We start from the raw sequence: 12,300 nt of genomic DNA on the forward strand, positions 1-12,300 counted from the left end.
GCACAATGAACAATAAACTCAATGAAGACAAAAGGTGACTGCCCACATTAACACTGTCTATCCATCCAGGCATTCGTTTTGCGACCATCAATCTAGACTTTGGGCTCTCATGTCAGATTCCAACACAACCAGGTTCAGCAACCCCTCCACCTTCATCCTACTGGGAATTCCTGGCCTGGAGGAAGCCCACATCTGGATCTCCATCCCCTTCTGCACCGTCATAGCCATCTTGGGGAACTTCACCATCCTGTTCATTGTGAAGATGGAGCTGAGCCATCCATGGCCTCATATACTATTTCCTCTGCATGCTGGCCATCACCGATCTGGTCGTGTCTACGTCCATCCTGCCCAAAATGCTGAGCCTCTTCTGGTTCAGTGCTAGGGAGATCAGTTTCAGTGCCTGCCTCACCCAGCTGTATGTCTTTCACTCCTTCTCAGTGATAGAGTCAGGAATCTTCGTGGCCATGGCTTTTGATTGCTATGTGGCCATTTGTGATCCCCTGAGACATGCAACCACACTGACAAACCCTGTGGTGGCTAAGATCAGCCTGGCCATGGTGCTGCGTGGCAGCATGCTCGTATTACCCTACCCCTTCCTGTTGAGGCGGTGGCCATATTGCAGAACCAACGTCATCCCTCAGCCATACTGTGGCCACATGGCCGTACTGAAGCTGGCCTGTGTCGACATCCGCATCAGCAGTTACTATGGCCTCTTTGTACTATTCTGTGTGATGGGTCTAGATGTCATTTTTATTATTTTGTCCTATACTCAGATCCTCAGGGCCATCTTCTCCCTCCCCACAAAGGATGCTTGTCTCAAGACTTTGGGGACCTGCAGCTTCCACTTATGTTCCATCTTAGTCTTTTACATCCCAGGTCTATTCTTCTCTCTCTCTGACCGGTTTCACCAGAATGTGCCCCTGCATTTCCACGTTCTCATAGTCAATGTGTACTACTTGATGCCCTCCATGCTGAACCCCATCATCTATGGGGTGAGGACCAAACGGATCTGGGGCAGGGTGCTCTGGCTCTTTACTCATAAACGGACTTAAAGTTTTATCCTGACTCTCTGACTGAGTCTGTGCAGAGATGGCTGGTGACAGGTGCTGTGCCCTCTTCCCTGAATCACTTACTGGGCAATCAGAGAGACATTAAAACCTTTCCTGACCTTACTGTGTATTGTCAGCTTTGGAATCAGTCTGGGTACAGTTCATTAACACATAGGGTTTCCACCTTTCAGTATTTGGTAACTGAACTCTTGAGTCTCCTGCACCCTCTCTTACTATTCTCTCAAGGCTCTGCCCCTTGCCCCACCTATTCCCCCAAAGTTCTGCTCACTTAAGAACATAAGAACAGCTACACGGGTTCAGACCAAAGGTCCATCCAGCCCAGTATCCTGTCTTCCGACAGTGGCCAATGCCAGGTGCCCCAGAGGGAGTGAACCTAACAGGCAATGATCAAGTGATCTCTCTCCTGCCATCCATCTCCACCCTCTGACAAACAGAGGCTAGGGACACCTTTCCTTACGCATCCTGGCTAATAGACATTAATGGACTTAACCACCAGGAATTTATCCAGTTCTCTTTTAAATTCTGTTCTAGTTCTAGCCTTCACAGCATCCTCAGGCAAGGAGTTCCACAGATTGACTGTGCGCTGTGTGAAGTACTTCCTTTTCTTTGTTTTAAACCTGCTGCCCATTAATTTCATTTGGTGACCCCTAGTTCATATATTATGGGAACAAGTAAATAACTTTTCCTTATTCAGTTTCTCCACACCACTCATGATTTTATATACCTCTTTTCTTTAATCCTCTGAACATTTTCTAATGCCAGTATATCTTTTTTGAGATGAGAAGACCACAGAGTTCACAATGTGGGCGTACCATGGATTTATATAAGGGCAATAAGATATTCTCCGTCTTATTCTCTATCCCTTTTTTAATATTTGGGGTTATTTTTTCCAACGTGCATTACTTTACACATCGGAAAAAACTTCTCCGTCACCCACTGGATCAGCTCGGACTCCCCCCACCACCAGCTGGGCTCACTCTGCTGTAGGGCTGGGAAGGAACTTGGAGTGCAGTGGGGACCCAGCTCTGGGGCCCACAGGCCACTCAGCAGCAGAGGGGGAAGCCAGGAAGCCCCACACAAATAGCTGAGGCTTGGGAGCAGAGCTGTGAGGCAGGCAGGTAAGGCCGTGCACCGGACAGCTTGTGAGCCCTGCCCCTCGCCTACCAAATCCTGAGGGCAGAGACCTTTGTCTGCCTTATTTCCTTAGCTTTCAGCTCCTCTTTGTCCCTCCCTTCTGGGGGCCTGTATCAGACAGGATTCCTACAATGGGTGTGGGCCGGGAGCTCTTTGTTATCCAAACTTTGGTGCACAAATGAGTCTTTAAAATGTATTGTTCTAAATAATCAACGCAGTGCAGACTGCCTGAGTCCATTTCAGGTGATAGCTAAAGTTTGCCACTTTTGCCCTCTTTTTCGTTTGTTAAGGATAGAGAAGGGCTGCAGCCGCATGAGCAATGTAGTTGTCTAAACAATATCTTCTGTGTGAAGTAATGGTACCTCTCCTCTCCCTTCTTTTCCCCAGCTACTTAAATGTGTTCAGGGTCATGGTTCCTTCCTCCCTCCCTCCCCCCCATAAATTGCTGATTAAGGAAAGTTGTGCTTACAATTGTTGTAAAGAAACATGTGTTTGATGCTATAAACAGTAAACATGGGCAGGTATAATTATATGCGTGATATGGCTATTGCTATTCATTATATGGGGGTTCATATCACTAAAGAAGGGCTTGAGGCTGTTTTACAAATGTGTGTATTTACATAATATCTTACATAAAAGAGTGTTATGTGATTAACCTGGGGCTTACTCAACAGTTGGGTCGAGGGGAACAAGTACTGCAATAAATGGGTCCGTTATCTCAATCCGCCTCTGGGTCCTCCTGTTCCTTCTTTCCATCTCTAATGTGATCATTGTATGTGAAGTTATAAAGATTTGCTATGTTCGTGAAAAGTGCAAAGTCATTGCATTTAGGGATTAATAACAAGAATTTTTGTTTTAAGCTGGGGACTCATCAGCTGGAATTAACAGAGGAGGAAAAGAAACCCTGAGTATTGGCTGATCACAGGATGACTATGAGCTGCCAATGTGATGTGGCCATTAAAAAAACTAATGCGGTCTTCGAATGCATCAGGCGAGGTATTTCCAGTGGAGGTAAGGAGGCATTAGTACCGTTACACAAGGCACTGGTGAGACTTCAGCTGCAATACTGTGTGCAGTTCTGGTCTCCCATGTTTAATAAGGATGAATTCAAACTGGAACAGGTTCAGAGACGGGCTACTAGGATGATCCGAGAAATGGAAAACCTGTCATATGGAAGGAGACTCAAAAAGCTTGGCTTGTTTAGCCTGGCCAAAAGAAGGCTGAAAGGAGATATGATTGCTCTTTATAAATACATCGTTACCAGTGTGGACACAAGAACAAATGGGTATAAACTGACCATCCGGAAGTTTAGACTTGAAATTAGATGAAGGTTTCTAACCATCAGAGGAGTGAAGCTCTGGAACAGCCTTCCAAGGGGAGTAGGGGGGGCAAAAGACATATCTGGCTTCAAGACTCAGCTTGATGAGTTTATGGAAGTGATGGTATGATGGGATAGCCTAATTTTTGGCAATTAATTGATCTTTGACTATTAGCGGTAAATATGTCCAATGGCTTGTGATGGGATGTTAGATGGGGCGGGATCTGAGTTACTACAGATAATTATTTCCTGGGTGTCTGGCTGGTGAGTCTTGCCCACATGCTCAGGGTTTAGCTGATCATCATATTTGGGGTCAGGAAGGAATTTTCCTCCAGGGCAGACTGGGGGGTTCTCACCTTCCTCTGCAGTGTGGGACATGGGTCACTTGCTGGAAGATTCTCTGCACCTTTAAGTCTTTAAACCATGATTTGAGGACTTCAGTGGCTCAGACATAGGTTAGGGATTTCTTACAGGAGTGGGTGGGTGAGATTCTGTAGCCTGCACTGTGCAGGAGGTCAGACTAGACGATCATAATGGTTCCTTCTGACCTTAAAGTCTATGATTCTATGTGTTACTGAAAGATGCTGTGAAGCTGAAAGCACACACAGCTCGCTTTTTGGGCACAACGATGAAGAGGCTACGCAGTGATAGTGACCCTTCAGAAAAGACACTGGACTCAGTGTTCATCCAGAATTTGAGTTATGGCTGCTATGACTCTGGGGCATGCACGATCATGTGACCTGACCACAGGAAATGAACTCCATTTTGGTATCTGTATTTTTCCACAAACTGGGCTGGGAACTTAGCTTGGAACAAAGGGTACCCACCATGTGAAAGACGATAAAAATGGGGAGTGCCATCATCACTTGTCTTCACTCCCCTCACAAGAGAAAACCTGGCCAGACAGGAGAAACAAGGATTAAACTGGTGGAAGTGGTGGTCCCAGGCTAAAGGGATTTCTGGGCTATTAATGGGAGCTTGGTGAACTGCTTCTATCATCAGTGAGGGTGAGATATTGCTAATTCAAATCCTATCCGTCTAGTATATGAGGCTCTGTTAGCTTTTTTGGTTTTTTGCTAAGTAATATGCTTTGATCTGTTTGCTGTCACTTATAATAACTTAAAATCAATCTTTCTGTCATTAATAAACTTGTTTTATCATTTATCCTAACCTGACTTTTGAGTGAAGTGTCTGGGGAAATCTCAGCTTGAGAAACACAGGCTATTGCATATCTTCCCCACATCGAGGGGAGAGGGAAACTAACTATATTAATGACCTTGAACAGTACTGATCTCCGTGCAGTGCGAGATAGTATAATTCTAGATTTCTGCTGCAGCAGGGGTGCAAGGCTGGGGAGCTGGGAAATTGTCTGGTGCTCCACTGTAAATTGATAAGTGGCTTAGGTAAAGCATTCAGGTGACTTGCTTGGGTGTGTGATGCCACCTCTGTGGGGTTGGGTGACAGCAGTTCCTAGGGAGACTGGCTGTGTAACATCAGGAGAGCAGCATGAGAAAGGACAACCCAGCTGAAGTGTTAGGAGACACATCGGTTCCAATGTCTCCCAGACTTACCCTGCGTGACAACCTCTCACAACCATTTCTATCTAGTAAAGGCCTATACAATGCTCAGGATTTCCTTTCTTTCTAATATACTTAAAAATCTTCTTCTTTTCCTTAACCTGCTAGCCATGGATTTGTCTCTGGTGTCTTTTGCTACCCATATCCAATTTCGATACTTCATAACTTCTCATTTCTATCTATTGTTATCCTCTTCCCCTGCTTTAGAGGCACTGATGGATCATCTCCTCCTGTTAATGGATGGAGACACTCATACTCAGCCTTCTGGATCTCTTTGCATTGTTTGAACCTGTTGGCAATGAGATACTGCTGTCTCACTTAGCAGGCAGCCAGAGTCCAGACGAATGCTCTAAATTGGTCTGAATCCTTCTTGACAGAATGTACCCAAGTAGCGGTGGAGTCCCACAGGATCAATTCTCTCTCTGGGGCTTTTCAACATCGCCATGCAGCTTCTATGGGAACTGGTCATACAACATGGACTCTAACAACAACAATATTCAGGTAACACTGAGCTCCTCTGATTCTTCATGTACGACAACACTGCTATCACTAAAACCATTCGTTTCTTGGACAAAATAGCTGTCTGAAACTAAAGCCAAGCAAGACAGAGGTGAGGATAAGTCCTTCAATGGCTGTTAGCCAGGATGAGCAGGGATGATGTCCATAGCCTCTCTCTTTCAGAAGCTGGCAGTGGACAAGTGGGGATGGATCACTTGATGATTCCCTGCTCTGTCCATTCCCTCTGGCGCACCTGGCACTGACCACTGTCGGCAGATAGGATACTTGGCTGGATGCACCTTTGGGCTGATCCAGTGTGACTGTTCTTACATTCTTATGTTCACTGAGGTATGGAATGGCATGTTGGTGTTGTATTGTGTTTACCTAGGTATGGGTCTCTCTTGTGATATCTAAAGTAGAGGAATTGTTTTGGCAAGCTGTAACCAGAGTTCCATGGGGGGCCACACTGAAATTGTTCAGTTAGGGGAAACTGCAAAAATAAGACTGACAATCCCCCAAATGGACAGTTCTTCCTTTACCAAGCCAGTAACAAAAGAGCTTTCACAACGTTTTACTGCTTACACAGAAAACAAAACAGTTCCCTCAAAGCCACCCAGCCTTGGGCTTCCATCCAGACAGTAAGTCAAGTATGATGATGATCATATAAAATCCTGTTCATCATATAAAACATCACATATAAAAGTTCGGGCTGTCCCAAAGGATCAGACACATCACCTCCCTGGTCAGTGAATATTCCAGATCTTACCCAAATATAAGCTTCAAGCCAATTCTTATTAACTAAACTAAGATTTATTTATACACTGGTTTGATTATTTACATGTACATTGGCCAAACTGGACAGTCTCTATGCAAAAGAATAAATGGACACAAATCTGACTTCAGGAATCATAACATTCAAAAACCAGTGGGAGAACAAGTCAACCTCTCTAACCACTCAGTGACAGACTTGAAGGTGGGAATTTTGCAACAAAAAACTTCAAAAACAGACTCCAAAGAGAGACTGCTGAACTCGAATTAATATGCAAATTAGATACAATTAACTCAGGCCTAAACAGAGACTGGGAATGGTTAGGTCATTACACTAATTGAATCTATTTCCCTATGTTCAGTTCTCCTCACACCTTCTATGGGTCATCTCGATTATCACTTCAAAGGTTTTTTTTTCTCCTGCTGACGATAGCTCATCTCAATAGATTGGACTCTTCCAGTTGGTATGCGTACTTCCAACTTCCTGCCTTGAGGCAGAGGAAAAGAGACAGTTTAAAAATGCAAGCTGCTGTGTTTATGAGCAGTGCTTACTCCCCCCCACCTACTGGCCGCTTGTAATCTATTAAGGGGGGTTAGCCAGCTTTCACATAGGGGCCTGGGCGGCCACTTGACTATTGATGCAGACCCTGCTAAAGGGCCGGAGCCCCTACCAGTGTGTTTGCTGTCCCATACTACCGGAGAACCCAGACTGACGGCGAACTACAGCAAGGCGGTGGGATACCCCACATCCCCGCCGAGGGACGAACCTCAGCCGAGCCCTCTTACACCCCCTCAAACTGAATTTGAGACCATTGCTCCTTGTTCTGTCATCTGCCACCACTGAGAACAGTCTAGATCCATCCTCTCTGGAACCCCCTTTCAGGTAGTTGAAAGCAGCTATTAAATCCCTCCTCATTCTTCTCTTCTGCAGACTAAACAATCCCAGTTCCCTCAGCCTCTCCTCATAAATCATGTGCTCCAGCCCCCTAAGCATTTCTGTTTGAACTAACCTCGTTATCTCTAGCTTACTTCTTGCTTGCAGCAAGAAGCGAGCTAGAGATAACGAGGGGATGAGGCTCTGTTCTAGCAGTTGAAGTGTGAAAACCAAGGGAGGAGAAACAGGTTCTGTAATTGGCAAGCCATTCACAGTCTTTATTTAATCTTGAGCTGATGGTGTCAAATTTGCAGATGAACTGAAGCTCAGCAGTTTCTCTTTGACGTCTGGTCCTGAAGTTTTTTTGCTGCAGGAAGGCTACCTTTAAATTTGCTATTGTGTGTCCAGGGTAGAGATAACAAGGTCAGTTCAATTAGGGAGGATGAGGCCCTGTTCTAGCAGTTGAGGTGTGAAAACCAAGGGAGGAGAAACTGCTCCAGGATTAAACACAGACTCTTTGCTGTTTCAATTGATCTGGGGAATTGGTATGAGCATCCAATCCAACGTCTGGGACGCTGTATTATGAAATGCAAGGACCCAGAATAGGATTTAGAAATCATTTTGTAAAACCAACTTGTGAACTCCTAGTGCGATGCTGTGGCTGAAAGGACTGATGTCATCCTCTGATGCACAAAAATAGGAGCAGTGAGTTGGAGCTGGGGAAGGATATTACCTCTGCACATGGGATTGGTGAAACTGACTGTGTCCAGGTCTGGGATCCACATTTCAAAAAGGCTGTTGAAAAATTTGAGATGGTGCAGAAAAGAGCCACAAAAATGATTGGAAGCTGGAGAAATTTGAAGAGTTTCATCTATTTATCTTCTTAGAAAGATGATGAAGTGGAGACTTTCCTAGGGAGGAAACCATGTGTTGTAACGGGCTCTGTAATCTAGCAGAGAAAGGCAGAGCAAGACCCAATGGCTGGTAGCTGAAGCCAGAGAAATTCCAGCTGGAAAAAATGGCCAAATATTTAGCACGGATGTGATTAACTGTTCGGACTCACTGGGAAGGGAAATGGTGGATTCTCCAGCTCCCCATGTTGGCAGATCCAGACTTAATGCTTCTCTGGAAAATCTGCGCTGCAAAAAGGGGTAAAACAATAGTTTGCCGTTGCTCTGATGGAAGGAGGGGCGACTGACGACATGGCTTACAGGGAATTGAAATCAACAACAGGGAAGGCTTTGCATTAAGGAGAAACACAAACCACTGTCACAGAGAGTGGCCCCCTCAAAGACTGAACTCAAAACCCTGGGTTCAGCAGGCCATTGATTTAACAAAACAAATCAGCTCAATTTCTTGTTTTGATCCATCTATCTTTTACATCTTAGGCTGGCAGAAGACAGTGCAGTATGACTGCAAGCCATCATCATCTCCTGGTCGCTCACCAGAAGACTGTGCCGTACAACTGCTAGCCATCATCATCTCCTGGCCACTCACCAGAAGACTGTGCAGTACAACTGCTAGCCATTGTCATGTCCTGGCTGCTCACCAGAAGACTGTGCCGTACAACTGCTAGCCATCATCATCTCCTGGCCACTCACCAGAAGACTGTGCCATACAACTGCTAGGCATCGTCATGTCCTGGCTGCTCACCAGAAGACTGTGCCGTACAACTGCTAGCCATCATAATGTCCTGGCTGCTCACCAGAAGACTGTGCCATACAACTGCTAGGCATCGTCATGTCCTGGCCGCTTACCAGAAGACGGTGCCGTACAACTGCTAGCCATCATCATCTTCTGGCCGCTCACCAGAAGACGGTGCTGTACAACTGCTAGCCATCATCATCTCCTGGCCACTCACCAGAAGACTGTGCCATACAACTGCTAGCCATCATCATCTCCTGGCCACTCACTAGAAGACTGTGCCATACAACTGCTAGCCATCATCATGTCCTGGCTGCTCACCAGAAGACTGTGCCGTACAACTGCTAGCCATCGTCATGTCCTGGCTGCTCGCCAGAAGACGGTGCAGTACGACTGCTAACCATCGTCATGTCCTGGGTGCTTGCCAGAAGATGGTGCAGTACGATTGCTAGCCATCGTCATGTCCTGGGTGCTTGCCAGAAGACACTGCAGTACGACTGCTAGCCATCGTCATGTCCTGGGTGCTCGCCAGAAGACGGTGCAGTACGACTGCTAGCCATCGTCATGTCCTGGGTTCTCGCCAGAAGATGCTGCAGTACGAGTGCTAGCCATCATCATGTCCTGGGTGCTCGCCAGAAGACGGTGCAGTACGACTGCTAGCCATCGTCATGTCCTGGGTTCTCGCCAGAAGATGCTGCAGTACGACTGCTAGCCATCGTCATCTCCTGGGTGCTCGCCAGAAGATGCTGCAGTACGAGTGCTAGCCATCGTCATGTCCTGGGTGCTCGCCAGAAGACGGTGCAGTGCGACTGCTAGCCATCGTCATGTCCTGGGTGCTCGCCAGAAGACGGTGCAGTGCGACTGCTAGCCATCGTCATGTCCTGGGTGCTCGCCAGAAGATGGGAATAACCTGGTTGAGTCACTCACATGTCTGCCTAGGCACCCCTGACTGACCTCACTGAGGTCGGCTAAAAGAGCACCCAGGAATACGATGACGGCTACCTGTCGTAATGCACAGTCTGCTGCCAAAAGGCAATGAGCTGCTGCTGTGTAGCAATGCAGTCCCATGTCTGCCAGCATCCAGGAGACGTACAGTGACAGTGAGCTGAGCGGGCTCCATGCTTGCCGTGCTATAGCGTCTGTTCAGGTAACCCAGGAAAAAAGGTGTGACACCATCATCTGCCGTTGATTTCACAGAGGGAAGGAGGGAGAGGGGGGCCTGATGACATGCACCCAGAACCACTCGTGACAATGTTTTTGCCCCACCAGGCATTGGGATCTCAACCTAGAATTCCAATGGGCAGCAGAGACTGCAGGAACTGTGGAATAGCTACCCACAGTTACACACAACTGCCCGCAGTGCAACACTACAGAAATCGACGCTCGCCTCGGTACTGTGGACACAGTCCGCCAACTTAGTCCATTCAGAGCAGGTCTCGGCAACCTTTCGGAAGTGGTGTGCCCAGTCTTCAGTTATTCACTCTGATTTAAGGTTTCGCGTGCCTGTAATACATTTTAACATTTTTAGAGTTCTCTTTCTATAAGTCTATACTATATAACTAAATTATTGTTGTATGTAAAGTAAATAAGTTTTTTTAAATGTTTAAAAAGCTTCATTTAAAATTAAATTAAAATGCAGAGCCCCCTGGACCAGTGGCCAGAACACAGGCAATGTGAGTGCCACTGAAAATCAGCTCGTGTGCCGCCTTTGGCACCTGTGCCATAGGTTGCGTACCCCTGACTTAGAGCATTTTGTGTGGGGAACGCACAATCGACTGTATAAAATGATTTCTAAAAAAACAGCTTCTATAAATTCGACCTAATTTTGTAGTGTAGACATATCCTAAGTTAAGGATCATTAGATGAGACTGAAAGCATTGCTAGGCACTTAAAAGATCGGAAGCAAAGGGCAGGAATAAATGGTGAGAATGAAGATAGGTAAATAGTGGTGTCCCCCATGGGTCTGTCCTGGGACCAGTCGTATTCAACACATTCATAAATGACTGGGAAAAGGGGTAAACATTGAGATGGCAAAATTTGCATATGATACAAAGCTACTCAAAATAGTTAAGTCCCAGGCACACTCTGAAGAGCTACAAAAGGACCTCTCAAAACTGTGACTGGGCAATAACATGGAAAATGAAAATCAATGTTGATAATGGAAAGTAATGCACACTGGAAAACATAATCCCAACTATACATATAAAATCATGGAATGTAAATTAGCTGTTATCATTCAAGAAAGAGATATTGGAGTCATTGTAGATAGTTCTCTGAAAACATCCATTCGATGTGCAGTGGCAGTCAAAAAAAGAAAACAGAATTTTTGGAATCATTAAGGAAGGGATAGATAATAAGACAGAAAATATCAAATGCCTCTCTTGAATACTGCATGCTGATGTGGCCACTCCACATCGAAAAAGATATATTGAAATTGAAAAAGATTTAGAAAAGGGCAACAAAAATGATTAGGAGCATGGAATGGCTTCTGTTTGAGGAGAAATTAATAAGCCTGGGGCATTTTAGCTTGGAAAAGAGATAACTAAGGGGGGATATGTTTGAGATCTATAACATCATGATTAGTGTGGAGAGATTAAATAAGGAAGTGCTATTTACTCCTTCTCATAATACAAGAACTATAGGCCACCAAACACAATTAATAGGCAGCTGGTTTAAAACAAACAAAAGGAAGTGTTTATTCACACAAGGTACCGTCAACCTTTGGAACTCTTTGCCAGAGAATGTTGTGAAGTATAAGACTATAACAGGGTTCAAAGCAAGAACTATATAAATTCATGGGGCAGATAGGTCCATCAATGGCTTTTAATCAGGATGGGCAGGGACATGGTCCCTAGCCTCTGTTTGCCAGAAGCTGGGGATGAGCGGCAGGGAATGGCTTATTTAATTATTTCCTGTTCTATTCATTCTGTCTAGGGCACCTGGCATTGGCCATTGTTAGAAACAGGATACTGGCTAGATGGACCTTTGGTCTGACCCACTTTGGCTGTTCATATGTTCTTATTTTCAGTAAGTGATTCAGGAAAGAGGTCTCGGCACTTCAGAACACCAAGAGAAACCTTTAGGTCCCTTTATGAGCAAAGATCCAGAGCAGTCTGTTCCGTATCTGTTTGGTCCTCACCCCGTATATGATGGGGTTCAGCATGGGGGGCACCAGGAGGTACATGTTGGCATTGAGAACATGGAAATGTGGGGCCACATTGTGGCCAAATCGGTGTGTCAGGGTGGAGAAGAGACTGGGGATGTAAAAGGCTAAGATGACACAGAGGTGGGAGATGCAGGTCCCAAAAGTCTTGAGTCGGGCATCCTTTGTGGGAAGGCCTATGATAATCCTGAGAATTTGAGTATAGGACACGGTGATAAAAAATACATCTAGACTTGTGATGAAGAATACCAAAG

General features: G+C 45.6%; 1 protein-coding gene across 1 annotated transcript; it reads left to right on the forward strand.

The window, feature by feature from the left end:
* Positions 1–305: 305 nt before the first annotated feature.
* LOC115643012 (olfactory receptor 52R1-like) lies at positions 306–1,052 on the forward strand. Its single transcript, XM_030546762.1, has one exon. It carries the CDS (start codon positions 306–308, stop codon positions 1,050–1,052), a length of 747 nt encoding a protein of 248 aa, XP_030402622.1.
* Positions 1,053–12,300: the final 11,248 nt, after the last annotated feature.

This window comes from Gopherus evgoodei, unplaced genomic scaffold, assembly GCF_007399415.2.
Source record: "Gopherus evgoodei ecotype Sinaloan lineage unplaced genomic scaffold, rGopEvg1_v1.p scaffold_49_arrow_ctg1, whole genome shotgun sequence".
NCBI classification, from domain to species: domain Eukaryota; kingdom Metazoa; phylum Chordata; order Testudines; family Testudinidae; genus Gopherus; species Gopherus evgoodei.